Source organism: Halichoerus grypus, chromosome 9 (genome assembly GCF_964656455.1).
Source record: "Halichoerus grypus chromosome 9, mHalGry1.hap1.1, whole genome shotgun sequence".
NCBI lineage: Eukaryota > Metazoa > Chordata > Mammalia > Carnivora > Phocidae > Halichoerus > Halichoerus grypus.
Genome location: NC_135720.1, coordinates 125,385,398 through 125,405,150, shown reverse-complemented (window position 1 = coordinate 125,405,150; position 19,753 = coordinate 125,385,398). Strand labels below are relative to the sequence as shown.

The 19,753-nt window shown below is 41.7% G+C and overlaps 1 protein-coding gene across 5 annotated transcripts in view; it reads right to left on the bottom strand.

Moving 5' to 3' along the window:
* Positions 1 to 2,513: 2,513 nt before the first annotated feature.
* Positions 2,514 to 19,753, bottom strand: part of RIOK1 (RIO kinase 1) — a 30,657-nt gene continuing 13,417 nt past the window's right edge. The window contains exons 10-17 of one of the 5 annotated variants that reach the window (XM_078055678.1): positions 19,387 to 19,524; positions 18,702 to 18,805; positions 18,371 to 18,477; positions 15,782 to 15,847; positions 13,106 to 13,225; positions 12,241 to 12,294; positions 9,758 to 9,910; positions 2,514 to 8,934 (exon numbers count right to left, since the gene is read on the bottom strand). In XM_078055678.1, the coding sequence (XP_077911804.1) occupies positions 8,824 to 8,934; positions 9,758 to 9,910; positions 12,241 to 12,294; positions 13,106 to 13,225; positions 15,782 to 15,847; positions 18,371 to 18,477; positions 18,702 to 18,805; positions 19,387 to 19,524 (853 nt within the window). In that variant the 3' untranslated portion in view covers positions 2,514 to 8,823. The other 4 variants (XM_078055679.1, XM_078055681.1, XM_078055680.1 and 1 more) reach the window with 4 other exon arrangements.

The window sequence follows — 19,753 nt, the reverse complement described above, 5'->3', positions numbered from 1 at the left end:
AAGATTGATTTTGACAGATTTGGGGGAGTCCCTTGATCATTCCTTCCCTTGTAGGTTGCTCTGTCCTACACACCACATATTCACATCCACAATTTAAAATTTTCTACCCCACAAAATATAGGTGAAATTAATTTTAATATATTTTCTTCAACCCAATATACTATAGTCCCCCCACCCTGCATCCACGGGGAAGACGTTCCAAGACCCCCAGTGGATGCCTGAAACCATGGATAGTACCGAACTCTGTAGGTATTCCTTTTTTTCTACACATACATGCATATGATAGTTTAATTTATAAATTAGATACATTAAGAGATTAACAATAATAATATAGAACAATGATAACAAGCTGTAAAAGAAGTTATGTGAATGTGGTTTCTCTCTCTCTCTCTCTCAAAATATCTTATTGTACTGTATTCCCCTTCTTATTGGGATAACGTTTGATGGTAAAATGTCCCATGAGGGGAGGAAGGGAGGTGAATGACTCAGGCACTGTGACCCAGTGCTAAGCTATTACTGACTTTGAGGATGTGTCGGAAGGAGGATCATCTGCTTCTGGACCACGGCTGACCGGGGGTGACCGGAACCACGGGTGTGGGGCCAGGGGGCTAGTGCATGCAAAATATTAGCATTTCAACGTGTAATCAATATTAAGATGTTACCAGGTTACTTTACATTCTTTTTTTTTTTTCATACCTAGTCTTCAAGATTCAGTGTGTATTTTGCACTTACAATCCCGCCCAGCCACGCTGCAAGGGCCCAACAGTCATACGTGGCCAGTGGTGACCGCAGACGGCAGCTCTAGAACTCAGAGTCCTCATCACTCCAATATCTTCATTTTATAGATAGGAAAGCTGAGGCCCAGAAGGAGAAAGTGAGTCTCTAGCAAGTTCTTGGCATGCCAGACTCCCAGTCTAAGGCTCTTCAGGAGTCTGTTTTTGTGTGATTGTTGTTCTTTTCTTGAAGCATGTGTGCTGTTTTAAAAGTAAAGCAACTCCTGATTAAAGGAGCTACAACTTCTGGAAAAATGTTACCGAGGAGCTATTTCCTCAGTTCTTTAAGAGGACTGATTCAAAACTCAGCCACCAAACATGCTCCCGCTATCAACAAGATCGGTTCATTTAATTCTTCTTGAAGGGGAACGTAAAGTTGACTAATCCTGTGCATCCCGTACGGTCTGGAAGTTCTGGCAATCACAGCCCAACGGCCATTCATGCAACTTACAGGACGAGTTAATAATCAGAACTCAAGAGCACACCTCCCTCTAGAGGAGCAAACGTTATTGCAGGGACAATGATCAGAATTCCGATCACGAAATTAAAATGGCACACAGTAAGAAAAAGGTGCCTTGAGATTATGATTCATATAAAGAGCAAACTTGCCTTGTGGGGTAACTGGCACCTTAACCCATTGATTGTATCTTTAATAAACAAACTCTTTTAAGAGATGTCATTCTAGTCTGGTCCCTTGGCTTTGAAAGGTCTTTTCTCAATCACTGATCTGCTACACTTTTTTAAATAATGGAATTGTGAAGAAGAAATCTTATGACTACCTGGTCTGACTCTTTGAATCTACAGATGAAAAATTTCCCCCCAAAGGAAAGTGACTCACCCTTTCCCCAGCCAAGAGAGGGTTCCCCTCGAGCAAGCCTTGACGATGTTTACATGGTGGGGCAACAGGAGACAAGCTCCCAATACTACTGCCAACACTGGTATCATTTAATGATAAACCAGGCTGGGCAAGACCAAATACGTAGTTAACAAGCATGCCAATGTCCTGTGGCTAGCATACTATTTTATGCCGTTTTGAAGAAAAGGATCAGGATAGTGCTTCACCGTGGAAGTTTGTCAGCCTCTCAAGTAAGCAGAGGTCTTGTTTACACTCAGAACCACCTTTTAAGATAAATTTGTCGAGCACTTGGGTGGCTCAGTCAGTTAAGCATCTGCCTTCAGCTCAGGTCATGATCCTGGGGTCCTGGGATCGAGTCCTGCATTGAGTCCCGCATCAAGTCCCCTGTTCAGTGGGGAGTCTGCTGCTCCCTCTGCCCCTCCCCACCACTCCTGCATGTTCTCTCTCGCTCTCTCTCACAAATATAAACAAGATAAATTTATCTTAAAAAATCTTAAGTCTATATTTGGGAAAAGATGGCAAAGTGTGTGAATCCTAAGCCTTAGTTTCAAAGACTCCCACTGTCATACATTGTGGTGATTTGGGATTGAGCACTCTGGCTGAGCACTTTGGAAAATGGTCAAATGGTCTCACATGGTCAAAATCAAAATAACAATCTAGTTTAAAACCCATCAGTTCCATTGGCCTGAGTGCTGCGGGGGCAGTGCTGTGGCCTCCACACAAAGCTCAGGTCGGCCACCTTAAAATGGACGCCACTGGCAGGGGAGGGCTAGAGAGAGTACAAATGAGTCCACATCAACTCCTACTTTTCACTGTTATGAACATGAGGGGTGCGAATTGATGTAATACCCTCATTTTTTTTTTTTTTTAAGAAACACAACCTATTAATCACATATATTTATTATTTACTCTCTTTCAGACAGCATGTTAGGTGCTGGGATAAAAAACTGAACAAAGGTAAAAATCCTTGTCCTCACGAAGCTTACATTCTAGTCAGAGTTTGGGAGCGAAGACACACGATACATATATAAGTAAATTCAATACGTAAGTTAGTTAGAGGAGCTCTAGAAAAACAATGTAGAGTCAAGGTAGAACAGGTATGTAGGGGCCGGAGGGAAGGGGGCAGATCGCAATTCCAAATAGACGGGTTAGGACAGGGCACTCAGAAGATGGCATCATATTTTACAACAAGAATCGGGTTTGGCAGAACTAAAACTTCCACCAGCCTTTGTTCAATATACAGGTTCTCTAACTGCATCCTACTAATAGCATCTGAATTTCAGAGCCAAAAGGTCATTTCAAGTGACACCAAGCGAGGCCAGCACCAGTAGGCATTACGATTCTGCCTAGACCTACCTACCTTTTTGGCCCACATGACTGAACCTTGATGCCTAGGCAAAAAAAAAAAAGGTTACTTAAAAATAGTAAGACAAATATACAGACACTACTACGATGTGACAAACCCTGTTTGTGACATATTTTAACTCATTAAAAAAAAAATGCTTTTTCTTATGGAAACTTTTATACATCGAAATATAATACAATGAATCCATATACACCCATTACTCAGCTTTGGTAATTATTAATGGTCTGCTGATCTTGTTTCATCTACTGTAAGGATGGGGATAAAGATGGGAGCATTTTCAAGCAATCCCAGACATCCTATTTGTTAGATGCATAAAGACTTTAGTCCATATGGACCACAATTTTTAAAATGGAACAATACCACAATCATATCCAATAAAATTACAATTCCTTCCTATCATCTAATATCTACTCCATTTTAAATTTTTTTGTTTGTCTAACAAAAAAAATCTATTTTTTAAAAGATTTTATTTATTTATTTATCCATTCATTCATTCATTCATTCATTCACCAGAGACAGAAGAGAGAGGCAGAGGGAGAGGCAGATTCCCCGATGAGCAAGGAGCCCAACACGGGACTCGATCCCAGGACTCTGGGATCATGACCTGAGCCAAAGGCAGATGCTTAACCAACTGAGCCACCCAGGCATCCCAAAAAGTCCATCTTTTTACAAGTGGTTCGGACTAATTGGGATCCAAACGAAGTCCCCAGCATTGGGACACGTGTCTCTTAGACTGCTTTCACGGTTTGCGATAGCTCTTCCTTTTTCCCTAACCGAACTTGTGACTCGGATTCGGCTGACCGATTCCCCCCAGCCTCACCTATCCCGTCCCTGTGAGCGGTGTATTCCTGTCACTGCGATCACATCTGGAGGCTACCTGCGTTCGGGTTCGGTGGCTTGCGCAGGAGGCAAGGTGGTTCACAGGTGGCTGCGTGTGCTTCCCCCTGCAGCGCACCAGAAGCAGCCACGTGCCTGCCTGTCCCCTTCCAGGGGCTGAGCAGTGGGCACCCGCCTCACCAAGCTGCCTGCCGCCCTCCTAGCGTCCTTCACACGGACTCTGAGGTAGGCACTGCTACCATCCCCACCGCAGTCCGGGCATTTGCCTACTTAATGGCACCAGGTTCTGAGAACTGAAGCCACCAACGCCACCAAGGGGCCTGCACCTGAGCTCAAACAGACCCCTTCCCACCTTTCTAAGTCCGGAAACATTCCCGCAGGGCCTTTCGGAACCCCTGGTCAGACACCAGCAAAAAGCCTTGTGTCCTCGGCGTCTCCTCTGAGGGTCCCCTTTTCCTTAGCCCATTTAAACCCGGGCTCTCCTGAGGGCACTGCTTGCCCTGCCCCCATTAACCTCATGTCCTCGGACACCGCTCCCTTCCCCTCCAGGTGGCAGGCTTCGATGCCAGCCCCTCCCCGGCCCACTCTCCTTCTCTCCCTGAAGATTCAAGCAGGGCCCTTACTGACGCCCTAAAACGAGGCCTGTCCTAACACAGATGGCCCTGCCAAGCCCTGGCCTCAGCTCCTTGACCTTCCAGCCTTCAGTGCTTTTGTCTGCTCCCTTCCTGCGGCCCCTCACACCCATGGCTGCGCCTCAGATATTACTCCAAGGGCAACCCTCCAAGAGCATGACCTTAAATATCCCATTCTTCTGACCTCCTCTGTCTTTCCAGCTTCTGCACTCCGGCATCCTGACTCCAACAATTTTTTGGCCCCACCAAGGACCTACCACTTTTTCACTGACAACTCTAGAACCCCATGACGTTCACATACAGGATTTGTAAAGGCTAAAATTTCACCCAAAGACGATGAAGTTGATCAGCCTTTAAACAAAACTATCAAGTAGCACTGAGACATGGAAACCTCTCTAGAGAGCTAGAGATAGCTCTGCTCACACATTAAATGACCCTCTTACTCTTCTGGAAAAAAAAACCCCGAGGACAAGGATTTTATGGCTGTGTGATTAGTCTAGCTGTAGGACAGATATGATATGACATCATAATCATGGCCTGCCAACACTCAAAAGCAGGATGTGGAGTGATACAGAAAATGAAGGAAAGCCAAAAACCAGTCAAGAATTCCACCAATTCAAGTTTTGGTTCTCCAAAATTCAAGTCCAAAGGTTTCCACAACACCTGTCAACTGGGACTGAGACCTCTGGAGGACACAGATGCAAGAAAGCCATCTTCTCCTTTGGAAACTAGCTTAAATGATTTGATACCCTGTACTACAATTTCCCCTGGGACAGTTTTTTTTTTTTTTAAGATTTTATTTATTTGTCAGAGAGAGAGAGAGAGCACACAAGCAGAGGGAGCAGCAGGCTCCCCGCTGAGCAGGGGGACCCTGGGATCATGACCTGAGCCGAAGGCAGGCAACACAAACCCAAAGGCTATGCAAGTTAAAAACTGCTACCAAAATGTAGGGAGTGTGATAACTTAATCCAATTCGAGAGACAAAACATAAAGAGCTCTTGCTTTATAATTACCCATGGTTGTAAACCGTGTCCATCTGATGTGGTCACAAAACACCTTTCCAGGAAACTAAACTTTGAGGAGCTGCTGATCCGTGCAACTCTTTCATCATCAAAAAGTAACCCCCAGAAATCAAGGTAGAGCTCTGAATGGGCATGGTCTCTACTTACTATGTGTATAGACAACTAAAAATAGAAAACCTGTCAAGCTTTTTGAAAATGAAAGGATTTTTTTTTTTTTTTTTTTTTTTTTTTTTTTTTTTTTTTTTATTTATTTGAGAGAGAGAGAATGAGAGAGAACACATGAGAGGGGATAGGGTCAGAGGGCAAAGCAGACTCCCTGCCGAGCAGGGAGCCCGATGCGGGACTCGATCCAGGGACTCCAGGATCATGACCTGAGCCGAAGGCAGTCGCTTAACCAACTGAGCCACCCAGGCGCCCGAAAATGAAAGGATTTTAATGTCCTCACTTGGAGCCCATGACATTTGAGTTATCCTTAAACTGAACTTTTACCAGCTTCTAGAAGAATTTTTTTTTCCAACTCTTCATTTTCTGAGCCAAAAGATTAATGAAATCACAGCCACAAAACAGGATGGGCCTGTTACCAAGAAACAGCAAGCCACTTGCACCGCATTCAATAGAACATTCACGAAAAGAAGAGATGGTCTCAAACAACTTAGTACCAAACCATAGAGTTTTCCAACCTCTTGAGTCCATCTTCATCAAGCAGAGATAAAGCTGAAGAGAACCTGACGCCAGCCTAGAACCCCGGTTCCCGTTTGGTCCGTGTCTCTTCGCTGCAAGGCCAGGCTCAAACGCTGGGGCACCTGGGCCGGTGGAAGTTCTGTCCCCAAACTGCTTTATCAAAGGAAGAAGGACAACCACAGCAGCACAGAAGACAGCTCTAATTCTGTGCTTCAAAGAAAGGATCCCAACTTCTCACAGTAAACAGAAATCCTTACATTATTCGGAAGCATTAAATATCAACAAACTAGGACAGGAAATCAGATACATCTAGTGACAGTTACACCCCAGCCTTCGAGTCAAAACCCAAACCCCACCCCTCCAAATGGAAAGTAACTGTACAACCAATAAGGAATCCATGGGCACTTCAAACCTGTCAACACTCAAAATTCAACTGCAACCAAAGTCAGCAAATAGTCCTCTAAGTTTGCCTAAGAACAGGGCTCCTTCTTCCAAGCCTTCCGGTGAGAAAGACAGGAGCGGGGAAATATGGTTTCAGACAAGTCTGCCAGCAATATAAGCAGTGGTTACGAGTCGGTACGGCGTGCAGCCCAGAATCCAAACAAGGAGACGGCCTATCAGCAAGACAGTTACCAGAAGAATGTTCCTCAAATTAAAATCCCCCGACAGTCCCAAATTTTGGCATCTTACAAGCCACTTCCTCCCGGCAGCAATGCCAATGAGAATGTATTGTCCCTGTTATCATCTTACTGACATGACTTCTGCCCAAGAGAAATTGATTCCAAACTTTGTAATTGCATTAGATTCAGCAAAAGACAGCACTGAGGAGCTTGACCCCCTAAACACACCTTGTGCGAGAGTAAGACCAAACACGTATGAGAAAGGGAAGATCCTGAAGATAAAATCCCCAAACGTGTACAGGATTGCTAAATCTGTTTCTGTTTCTCTCTGGCTAACTGTAGAATATTTTAGAGGGGCTACTGTTGTATTTCATTGAAATCACCTTTTGGATTTGGAACTTTTTAAAGTCAGGAGGAGAGAAGAGTATGAACATAATACATGCGACCTAGTATTTTAAAAGCTCAGCTGACCGCCCCCCCCCCCCAATAGCCCACCAACCCTCAAACCACCAGGTTCAAGCCTCAGTTTCAGGGAAACTAAGTTTATTTATAGCAATTTTTTCTGATGCAAGGGCTAAAACAGGTATTTCCAATATAAAATATATGGTAAGAAAAATTAAAAATTTATCATTTCTTTTGACTTTTGTGCTTTGTTGCAATGGAAGCTTACCCCCAATCCTGCTCCAGTCACATTCCTTCCCAACATGGGAAGTGGCAAGTGCAACAGTCTCAGTTGCTTGGGTCATAAACCCTGAAGCCATCCCTCACTTTGTCATACGCCTCACATATTCCCTTAGCACATCCAGTTCACTCCACTCTGTTAAACTAGAATCCCACCACTCTCTCCATGTCCGCTGCCACCATGCTAGACAGACCCATCACCAGCTCCCACGTGGGTTACTACAGTAACTGCCCCTCCGGTCTCCTACCCTCACTTCCTACTCAGGTCTCTACGGAGGCCAGAGAGCGAGATCCCTCCAAAACACAAGTCAGATCATATCATTCCTCTGCTCAAAATCCTCTAATAGCCTAGCACCATGTGATCTTTCTCGGTCATGGGAGCCTCTTGTTTCTGGAACATTCCAGGCACACTTCTGCCTCAGGGCCTTCACACTTGCTGTTTGCTTTGACTGGAATACTCTTCTCTCCTGATACACACCTGACTCCCATTCTTCAAGTATTTGCTCAAATGTAGCTGCTCGGTGTGGCCTGTTTTTCAATGGCAAACTCCCACCTCCCCAGGCATTCTCTTTGTTCTGCATTATTTCTCACCACAGAATTTACCACCTACTGATACATTTTTATTTATTAGTTTAATGTCTTGCTTTCAAAATGTAAAGTACCTGAACGTGGTAATTTTTCAGTTTTGTTTACTGCTGTATCCCTAGCACCTAAAACACTCAAATATTCGATGAATGAACAGAATAGGCCAAATAGCTGAATGTGAAATAGCTTATAAACTGTGATGTCTTCACTCAAGAGTAACAAAGATGAAGAGTAAGTGCATCCCAAATGAGCAGCAATGCACACAGAACAGTCGCAGTAGATGATTACTGAATCAACAACCAAATGAATTCTCTTAGAAACGAAACTCCCTTCCACAGAAACCGCGGCCCTAGGATCAAATGATTTCAGATGGGTCTCCGGCATGTACAAGCAAAGCAAAAACAATCTACCCAAGTCTGTCCAAAGTGCCTTTACACTTACATAAAGACTATGGATGTTGGTCACATTTAAACATTTATGATGCTTCGAAAAACATATTGCAGGAGAAAAAAATAGATATAAAAATAAAACTGTATAAAGTTCTTCATTAAAATAGTAGTTTAAATAAATCCTCTGTCAATACCACCCAGAGGCAGTGAGTGCATCTAGACAGGAGAGCTTAGAGCTTGTTACATAATTACACAAGAACACGTGAGCACACGTGAGCCCGTGTTCACGACACTGCCGTGAGAACCCCTTCCAGGCGCAGCTCCCCGCGCAGGCGGGAAAAGCGACTGATGGAAGATTACTCTACGTCTCGAGTTCTGGTTCTATTTGCCCTTTTTCATCTTGGCTGTCTTCTCCTTCCTTTTTTTCACATGCTTCGGAATTTTGTTTTTTCTTTTCTCTCTCTGGGCTTCCTTGACCATCTTTTTTCTTTCCTGTAAAACAAAAACAAAAATAAAGGAATCTGCAGATTTCACTCAGAGTATTCATTTTACTATTACAACTAAGTAAGAAAACATATGTGAAAGGACAAAAGGGAGTATAACAGGAAAAGATGAAAATGATTAGGATGTGGTGGTGCAATTTGGTTCCAAATTTGTCTTTACGGTTTCTTAATAGAAATTTGAAGAGTGCCAAACAGAAATAACTGGGAGGACTATTAAATGTTTGCAACTATTTTTCTTCACAAGTTTCATATTCTAACAGAAATACAGGTTGGAAAGACAAAATATTTGCAGTAGACAAAGACAGAAAATGTGTGCATTAGCTTGGGCATGTCTCTCAGAAGTCTTAGGGCCCTGAACATTGTAAGGATTAAAGGCTTAAGCTAAGAATGAACAGTAACATTTACACAGCAATCATGTATCATTCGTCTCTTATGCTGATGGCTAGGAGTGGAATAAGTCTTTTAGATTCTGTAAACACCGGCTGAGTTGCAAATCCCCTATGAAATGGCCTTTCAGTATTTCACCATGGGACAACTCCAACATCAATTGTGTGTCAAGTGAATGACAATCATTTCTAATCGATGAATTCAGTGTGTCCTCTCTCTAGGCAGTGCCCAGGGAGCTCCTAACAGAAGCCCAATCTCTACACAATATGACCTCCAAAGGCAAAGTTCACACTTAGAAACTAGCACTACAACTAGAAGTACTTACTGATCAATAATCTTTTCAGCCATCATTATCTAGTAAATGAGAAACGAAACTGGCTTTGCTACCATGCTGAAGAACAAAGGAATTTGAGTCCTCGGCTCACCTTTTTATCAACTTCAACGTCAGCAGTGGGTTTCCTGGAACAGGCCTGTTCTCCCTGCTCTTCTGAGTCTATGTCAGAACACTCAGAGCTTCCAGCATCTTCTGAATCAGAACAAGCCTTTTCCTTAGCCTGATTTTCTAGAAGTGCAGGGACCTTGAAAATATTACAAAACCAAGCTATTCTATAAACCACTTAGTCACCTATTGTTAAATGCGATAATAGTAGAATTCAGATTTTTCAGCCTTGCAGGTATACGGTGAACAACCACATCCTGTACTGAAACATTGAGAACAACAGAATCAACATCAGGGAGGAAGCGTGGAAGCAGGGCATCGAGTGAGGCTCCAGAACACACCCAAATGAAGGAACTGTGGCTTCACTGGGTGACCCAGATCACTGACAGAACCGAGCTGGATTTGGAAGGAGAAATACAGATAGAAGTAAAAAATAAAGATTGATTTGGGTAACTTCACAGCTATTTTCCTATGAATTGAATGTCAAGCAATACTTACTATTAGTCCAATCAAGAGGGAAAACAATATTTAAACAAGAGAATTGGTGCTTCCCCCCCCGCCGAAGTTTAGCAGTTTTTAAAGCAGCATGAAGCATTGTTTAAAAACAAGAGGTTTGGGGGGCGCCTGGGTGGCTCAGTTGGTTAGGCGACTGCCTTCGGCACAGGGCATGATCCTGGAGTCCTGGGATCGAGTCCCACATCGGGCTCCCTGCTCAGCGGGGAGTCTGCTTCTCCTTCTGACCCTCCTCCTTCTCATGCTCTCTGTCTGTCATTCTCTCTCTCTCAAATGAATAAATAAAATCTTTAAAAATAAATAAATAAATAAAATAAAAACAAAAAAATAAAAACCAAGAGGTTTTGGGTGCCTGGGTGGCTCAGTCGATTGAGTGGCTGCCTTCGGCTCAGGTCATGATCCTGGAGTCCCAGGATCGAGTCCTGCATCAGGCTCCCTGCTCAGTGAGGAATCTGCTTCTCCCTCTGACCCTCCTCCCTCTCGTGCTCTCTCTCACTCACTCAAATAATAAATAAAAAATCTTTTAAAAAATAAAAAACAGGGTGCCTGGGTGGCTCAGATGGTTAAGCCTCTGCCTTCGGCTCAGGTCATGATCCCAGGGTCCTGGGATCGAGTCCCATATCGGGCTCCCTGCCCAGCGGGGAATCTGCTTCTCCCTCTGCCCCTCCCCCTGCTCATGCTCTCTCTCTCTGTATCTCTCTGTCCCAAATGAATAAAAATAAATAAATAAATAAATAAAATAAATAAAAATAAAATAAAAATAAAAAACAAGAGGTTTTCTTTCTATAAGAAAAAATAATCTTTAAAAGGCAATTGTACAAAAAGGTTTTCTAGCCAGTTTTCACAAAATCTTCATGTGCTGGAACTCAAGGCACAACTGCCCTATAACACGTACTATATGTAACACATACTGAACATGTGAGTTTTCCTAATTCAATTCTTCCAAAAACAAAGACACAGTAAAATTTCAAAAAGCAAACTATGATCCTTCACATTTAAGCCTTTAATTAAGAACATCCAAAGAGGGATGCCTAGGTGGCTGAGTCAATTAAATGTCCGACTTTTGATCTCAGGTCAGTTCAAGTCCCAAGTTGGGCTCCACGCAGGGTGTGGAGCCGACTTTATTTTTTTTTTTTTTAATTTTATGTATTTATTTGGAGGAGAGAGAGACAGTGACTGAGCCACTTAGACACCCCGCATGGAACCTACTTTAAAAACAAAATAAAACATTAAAATAAATAAGAACTGCCTTTATTTTTGCTTACGTTAGAATTAATCCAGACCATTCTAAAAATGTAAAACAAAACAAGATTGTTTCAAGAAAAAACACTACAGGAAGCCAGAACTATAAAACTGCTAAACCTGTGAGACTGCTCTGCAACAGGTTTTATACCAGTATGAGACCAGATTCCCTCGTTTTTTTTAACTGTAAAAACACCAAGAAACACCTGGTTATCATTAATAATTTCATAAAGGCCAGGATATTAAAAGCATCAATGCCTCAGCATGAACAAAAGAACAACTGACAGAAATAAACCACAAATTCCTATATTTCAGTCTTACGGCTAAAAAAGTGAACACAGGGCGCCTGGGTGGCTCAGTTGGTTAAGCGACTGCCTTCGGCTCAGGTCATGATCCTGGAGTCCCAGGATCGAGTCCCGCATCGGGCTCCCTGCTCGGCAGGGAGTCTGCTTCTCCCTCTGACCCTCCCGACCCTCCCCCCTCTCATGTGCTCTCTCTCTCAGTCTCTCTCTCTCAAATAAATAAATAAATAAAATCTTTAAAAAAAAATAAAAAAAAAAAGTGAACACAAATCGGGCATTTCTGAAAATGCCCAAAAACTTCGGAAATATCTATACTAGTAATACTATTGTTAGTTTAATTCTAGTATAAAGTAGGTTTCATAGGCTTCAAAAGAGTATTCACATAAATGAACATCAACACAAGTTCTCATACCTTCTGAACTCCGGACAGATCTTTCTTCAATCCTGTAACGGTCTGGTACAGAATCTTATTACCAAAAAGACAAAAAGAAGAATCAACATAAAGCTAAGCAGTGACAAACACACATTGTAATATTATGAAAGAACACTGTGGGCTAATAATCTTCTGTGATTATTAAAAGGTGCCTAAAACTTACCCCCTGGTTAACACAGAAAGTTTGTAGCATAGGTATTATTCTTGCCCCCCGAGCACACAGGCATTAGCAAACTCTGGCCCACAACCCACCCACAGCCTGATGGTTTTTACAAATGAACCTTTGCCACCAATTTTATAAGAGAAAACTCTTAACTGTGATTCTCAATTAAATGGAATGTATTCTCCCCAAAATAACTCCATTCTTCTCTCATTATTAGGAATCATGAAAAGCTGTATCAATTATTATTAAAGGGCTTTTAATTTCTTCAATAAAAACTTGGGGAATTTTTCTTTTTCTTATTTTATAATGACCTACATAATAGCCTCAATTTTGCTTCTTTGCCTGCAAAGTCTAAAATATTTACTATCTGGCCTTTTCACAGGAAGAAATGTTCCAGACCTTGAAATATGTATGTTAATGGACCTAGTGTAATAACCATTTACAGCCCAGACTTTACACAAATCTTCCATTTTCTGCAACTATAGTCTACTGGACTCAAATGTGCCATTTTCTTTCACAAATACCAGTGAATTCCCTTTACATCCAATGTGCGCAGAGGACCTATTAATGCAAAAGGAATCAGCCATCTCAGAAGATTAGAAGCCAACATTCAAGATGGCAGGTCTGGGACAGTAGTTTCCTCTATAAACTTGCTTGTTATATACAAACCAAGCTACTCACATTGTCTTGTTGGGCATTCATGGCCATATCTTCTTCCTTCAATTTCATCATTATATCCATATCCCTTTCATAGTTTTTTACTTCATTCAAGGTTCTAGGAATATATGCTCTCTTAAACACCTAACAGACACAGAGGAAAAGAAAATCAAAAGTGTTATTCACATGCTTCTCTCATTCCCTGAGCATCCCACACCCACCACGTCCGAAGACTCTGCCGTCATCTACAGCACGGATCCTCAGCCAGGCTCTGCACACACTGGTGTTGCTGTGCGGATCCCAAAAGGACTCCGTTACTAACGATAAAATGTGAAATGATTTGAAGTCCCCTCTTTCCCCTCGTTTGCATTCCAGAAGGCTTTTCTGAGTGGGAAAGAAAGGAATGGAGTTGCAGTTAGCAAGTACTGCCCCCGGCTAGGCCTTTCAAAGGAACACGTTCTTACATGGAAATATTATCTACCCTGTGCTATGGTGAAAAGGATTCAGAACTGCTGATAAATATAGGGTGCCTTATATTCATCCATCACACTAACAGCTCTGAGAATTTTTGATAAAAAGTCTACTATGGGGGGGCCTGGGTGGCGCAATCAGTTGAGAGACCAACTCTTGGTTTCGACTCAGGGCGTGATCTCAGGGTCCCGAGATTGAGCCCCAAGTGGGGGTCTGTGCTTAGTGTCGAGTCTGCTTGAGATTCTCTCTCCCTCTCCCTTTGCCCCTCCCACTTGTTCTTTCCCTCTCTCAAACAAATAAATAAATCTTTAAAAAATACACTAATCCCAAGATTAAAATAATTTTCTTTTTCACCACACATATTTAAAGTCTACAATGGTACCAAAATCAACATTTAAATCATTTAAAAATTCACATTTGTGAACTGAGATGGGTTTTTCCTTCTTGAATAACGTTTCAATAGGTTCTTTAAAAATGTTCTCTATCTAAAGCATTATATGCCCTAATTTCAAACTACACTACAAAGCTATAATAATCAAAACAGTACAGCACTAGCACAAAAACAGACACATAGATCAATGGAACAGAATAAAGAGCCCAGAAATAAACCCACGCATATAAGGTCAATTAATTTACAACAAAGGAGATACGAATATATAACAGGGAAAGGACAGTCTCTTCAATAAATGGTATTGGGAAAACTGGACAGCCACATGCCAAAGAATGAAACTGAACGACTATCTTACCATACATAAAAATAAACTCACGATAGAGCAAAAACCTAAATGTAAGACCTAAGACTTTAAAATTCCTAAAAGAAAAAGGCAGTAAACTTAAATACAGTCTTAGCAGTATTTTTTTGGATCTTTCTCCTCAGGCAAGAGCAACAAAAGCAAAAATAAGCAAATGGGGACTACATCAAAGTAAAAACCTTTTCACAGGAAACAAAACCATCAACAAAAAGAGCCTTCTGAGTGGGAGAAGATATTTGCAAATGATGTATCTGATAGGCGGTTAATATCCACAAAATATAAGGAACTCGTAAAACTCACCACCAACAAAAAACAATCTGATTAAAAAATGAGAGGACCCGAATAGGGATTTTTCCAAAGACATACAGATGGCCAACACTCCCACGAAAACATGCTCGGCATCACCGTAGAGATACAAATCTAAACCACAACGAGAGATCACCTCACACCAGTCAGAATGGCTAGTATCAAAAAGAAGTAAGTGTTGGCAAAGATGTAGAGAAAAGAGAACCCCCATACACTGCTGGTGGGAATGCAAAATGGTGCAGCCACTATGGAAAAATGTATGGAGGTTCCTCAAAAAATTAAAAATAGAACTACCACAAAATTCAGCAATTCTACTTCTGGGTATTTATCCAAAGAAAACAAAAATACTAATTCGAAGAAATACATGCACCACTATGTTCACTGTAGTATTATTTACAATAGCCAAAATAAGGAAGAAGCATAAGTGCCCATTAATAAAGAAAATGTATATATATATATACACACACACACACACAAACACACAATAAAATATTACTCAGCCTTAGAAGAGTGAAATCTTGCCATTTGTGACAACATGGATGGACCTCAAAGGTATTATGCTTAGTGAAATAAGACCGAGAAAGATAAATACTATATGATTTCACTTATATGTGGACTCTATAAAAACAAAACAAATGAACAAAACAGAAACAGACTCATAAATACAGAGAACAAACTGGTGGTTGCCAGATGGGGAGAGGATGGGGGGAATGAGAAGGGGATTAGAGGTATGAACTTATAGTTTTAAAATAAATAAATCACAGGTACATAAAATACAGCATAGGAAATATAGTCAATAACATTATAATAACTATGTATGGTGACAGATGGTAACTAGACTTAGTGTGGTGACTATTCAGTAATGTACATAAATGCTGAATCACCGTGCTGCACATGTGAAAGTAATACAATACTGCGCATGAACTATTCTGCAAATAAGTAAGTAAAGCTCTCCATCTAGGACAATGGGCTAATAGGTTGCTGAGTGGAATGATGTAATGAAATGTAATTTATCCCATTTGGCTCAGTTAAATGATGTAAAAGGAAATATTCTCATCATCTGAAAACTGCTTCTCTCTTAAAATCAAGTTGGTGACCTAGTATGCCCTTAAAAAAACAAAAACTCAAAACAAAGTGTTTCCTACGGCTGTGGAAAGATAATACATCTTACCTCTTCGTCCACATGATCTTGGCTGGACCTTTCTTCCTTGGTCCTTTGAGATGCTATTTCCATGGCCTTGGAAAGAAATCAAAAGTTACTTTCCTTTATATTCAACCTACAGAAGATGCATCCATTTCTCAATTTTAGTATAAACCTGCTCTCACCTTTATCGGTATCACCTCTACACTTCTGAAAAAAGGACTCTGAGGCCTCCAGTGACACAGGTTAGCTCTGTCAGATCTCACCAAAAAGGCTGCTATCAGCTCAAAAGTAACAGTATAAATCAAACCATTTAGCCTTGGGGAATCCCTACCCCTTTCCTCAAGAGTAAAACTACTTTCCTTAATTTTTTTTTTTTTTTTAAAGATTTTACTTATTTGAGAGAGACAGAGAGAGAGAGAGCATGAGCAGGGGGAGGGGCAGAGGTAGAGGGAGAAGCAGACGCCCCACTAAGCAAGGAGCCCGATGTGGGCCTCGATCCCAGGACCCTGGGATCATGACCTGAGCCGAAGGCTCAACCGACTGAGCCACCCAGGTGCTCCTAATTGTTTTTAAGTGGGACTTGAACTCAAGACCCTACTTTCCCTAATTTTTAAATGATTAGCAAAAATATTTACTAAAGGAAAACTGAGACCCAAAGAATGGAAGAACCACCTTTTAATTCTTCAGCAATGAAGGGAATCAAAGAGGAAAGGGGGATTGTCCTCTAATTTTGAGCATGTGTCTCTAATGCTACAGAAAAATAAACCACCAAAGAAATCTCTTTGAGCAAACAGTGACTGCAACTAAGGTGACAAAGATTCTACAAGAGTCTTCTGGCTTGGAAAACTGGAAAACTGGAGATTTGTTCTCTACTAGGATACATAGAAAAAAGGAAAGAGTTGTGGTACTAGGGTTCTTTGTTTTACATTCAGACACTAAAATTAGTGCTAAAAAATTTAAGAATAAAAACGGTATGTATTTATTCAATTAATATATGTAATTGCTTAGTACGTGCCAGGTACCGATTAGGTAACGGCAATTCAAGACTAAACCTCCTGTCCCGTGGGCTCATGGTCCAGGAGAGGCTGACAACATTAAAAAGAACTTAACAACAGGAGTGCCTGGGTGGCTCAGTCGGTTAAACATCTGACTCTTGATCTCAGCTCGGGTCTTGATCTCAGGGTTGTGAGTTCAAGCCCTGCTCAGTGTGGAGACTACTTGAAAAAAAAAAAAAAGAACTTAATGACAAGTGAGGTAGTACGACCACGTCTACTACAGGCTCACATGATCTGGAAAACACACCTGCAGAAACAATGATTTCTGCACGATTTCTCCTTGAGAAAGTTTTCTGAATGGAGCTCTAACGTAGCCAACAAGCACATGAAAAGATGCTCAACATCACTCATCATCAAGGAAATGCAAATCAAAACCATGAGACACCACCTCACACCTGTTAGGGTAGCTACTCCAAAAAAAGAAAAAACCAACACAAAAAAACAAAATGGTGAGGATGTCTGTGGAGAAACTGGCACCCTCTGCAGTGTTGGGTGGGAATGTAAAACGGTTTCACCACTAAGAAGAACAGTATGGTAGTTCCTCAAAAAATTAAAAGCAGAATTACTATATAATGCACAATTCCACTTTTGGGTATACACCCAAAGGAACTGAAAGCAGGGTCTTAAAGAGAGATTTGTGCACCCATGTTCAAAGCAGCATGATTCACCAACATCCAAGAGGTGGAAGCACCCTAAGTGTCCATTCACAGATGAATGGATGCCCAGGATGTGTTTGTACTCCATGAAAGAATCTTGAGGACATTACGCTAAGGGAAACAAGTGGCCAGAAAAAGAAAAAAACAGCATGATTCCACTTATGTGAGGTACCTACAGTAGGCAACATCAGAGAGAAAGCAGAACAGGCTGGGGGTGGGGAGAAATGGGGAGTTAATGTTTAATGGGTACGGAGTTTGTATTTTACAGGATGAGAAAGTTCTGGAGATGGACGGTGGTGACGGCTGCACAACAGTGTGAATATACGTAATGCCAGCGAACGTACACTTACACGTGGTTACAATGGTAAGTTTTACGCTTTGTGCATTTTACCACACGTGCAAAAGTTCTGTGACTCAAAAAGGCCTCTGAGAAACAAGGGAAAGACCAGAAGCCAAATAGGTCTATGGCGGTCTATGTAATCTTGCCCAATGCTTCAAGTCAAGAAACCTGGATTTCTCATTGGCTTTTTTTTTTAAATTTTTTATTGTTATGTTAATCCCCATACATTACATCATTAGTTTTAGATGTAGTGTTCCATGATTCATTGTTTGTGCGTAACACCCAGTGCTCCATGCAGAACATGCCCTCTTTAATACCCATCACCAGGCTAACCCATCCTCCCACCCCCCTCCCCTCTAGAACCCTCAGTTTGTTTCTCAGAGCCCATCGTCTCTCATTCCCATTGGCTTTTTACTGTATTTTTGATTCCCTATGTGTGAAATCAGGAGGTCTCAGGAAGCTGTTGAAACGAACATACACTGAGCAATTGGGAGTCCCTGAGAAGCAGCACGTAAGCGCAAATTACTACTATTTTCTGTTCTTTCTTTTCCTCGCCCCATCTCACCTTTGAGAGGTAAGCGTCCATGTTCTCCTGTGTAATGGACGGATCTGTGACAAATTCAAAGAGTTCCCGCACAGTCATCACAGCAACGTTGTGCTTCAAAAAGAAATCTGTTGGAAGGAAAACGCAGCACAGCCTTAGGAGGGAAAAAGTTGTTACTCCAACTATGTTACGGAGAAACAAAGAGATGAATAAAAATACACCATCTCCCAGCAAATGGTAGAAGTATCACTACATCAAAAGATTTAGTGCCAAGATTTGACATCAACAGCTTACCAGAGTGCAGAACCAACAGACACAAACAAGCCGGTAGGAAATTCCAATTTCCACTCACCGTTGACATTGGCACAGTCCTTTCTCAAGAACTCCAAGGCATGTGGGTGGTCATGCTCTACGGACTGAGAAACGTCAATGATGTACACACCTCCACTATGGTACCTGTGGGCCAGACACGCAGGGACTTGGATTCTACTTTCCTGCGTTTTGTTGTTTAAAAAAATTCTATCTTAAGAGCAAGCGAAATAACCAATAGAACGAACAAGGTGGGTAAGGATAAGAGGCCACTTTGACTAGCAAGAGATGAAAACTGAGAAGATTTCCAAAGTCTGAGAACTCTTAATGATCAGATGGTCAGTTCTGTGACTAAGGCCACTGCAAGCACAGAACACATCCTATACTATGACCATGTGGAGGCCAACTTTAAATCTTTAGAATTTAAAAATGACTTCTTGGGGTTGCCTGGGTGGCTCAGTCGTTAAGCGTCTGCCTTCGGCTCAGGTCATGATCCCAGGGTCCTGGGCTCGAGCCCCGCGTCGGGCTCCCTGCTCAGTGGGGAGTCTGCTTCTCCCTCTCCTCCCCGCTCGTGCTCTCGCTATCTGTTTCTCTCTCTCAAATAAATTAAAAAATAAAAAAGCAAAAAATAAAATAAAAATAAAAATGACTTCTTGGATTGGGATTTTATTTTTTTAAAGGACATGAAACGCTCTACAGGAGGTTCCCAAGGGACAAAACGCACTCACAGCATGTTAAATTCACTGAGATCTGCATGGACAAGTCTGGCATCTTGATACATTCTTCTCATGTACTGGATGACCTGCAGATATAACTCCCGAGCCTTAGATTCTGATAACTGGACGTTTTTCAACAGTGGCGCTGGCCTTTAATACAAATAAAATGAACTAAGATAAAATGCCCCAGAACAAGTTTTCTTGCTTTATACTACACATTGCTACATGGACTTCTTTTCAACAACTTATCACTGAGCAACTGGGTCACTATAGATGTACCAATCAAAAAGTTGTCAAGAAACAGGTGTTCTCCCAGCTTACTGTATAAAACATTCCTCAAAACACGGTGAACTTTGTTATTCTGAAGCACTTTGTGAGA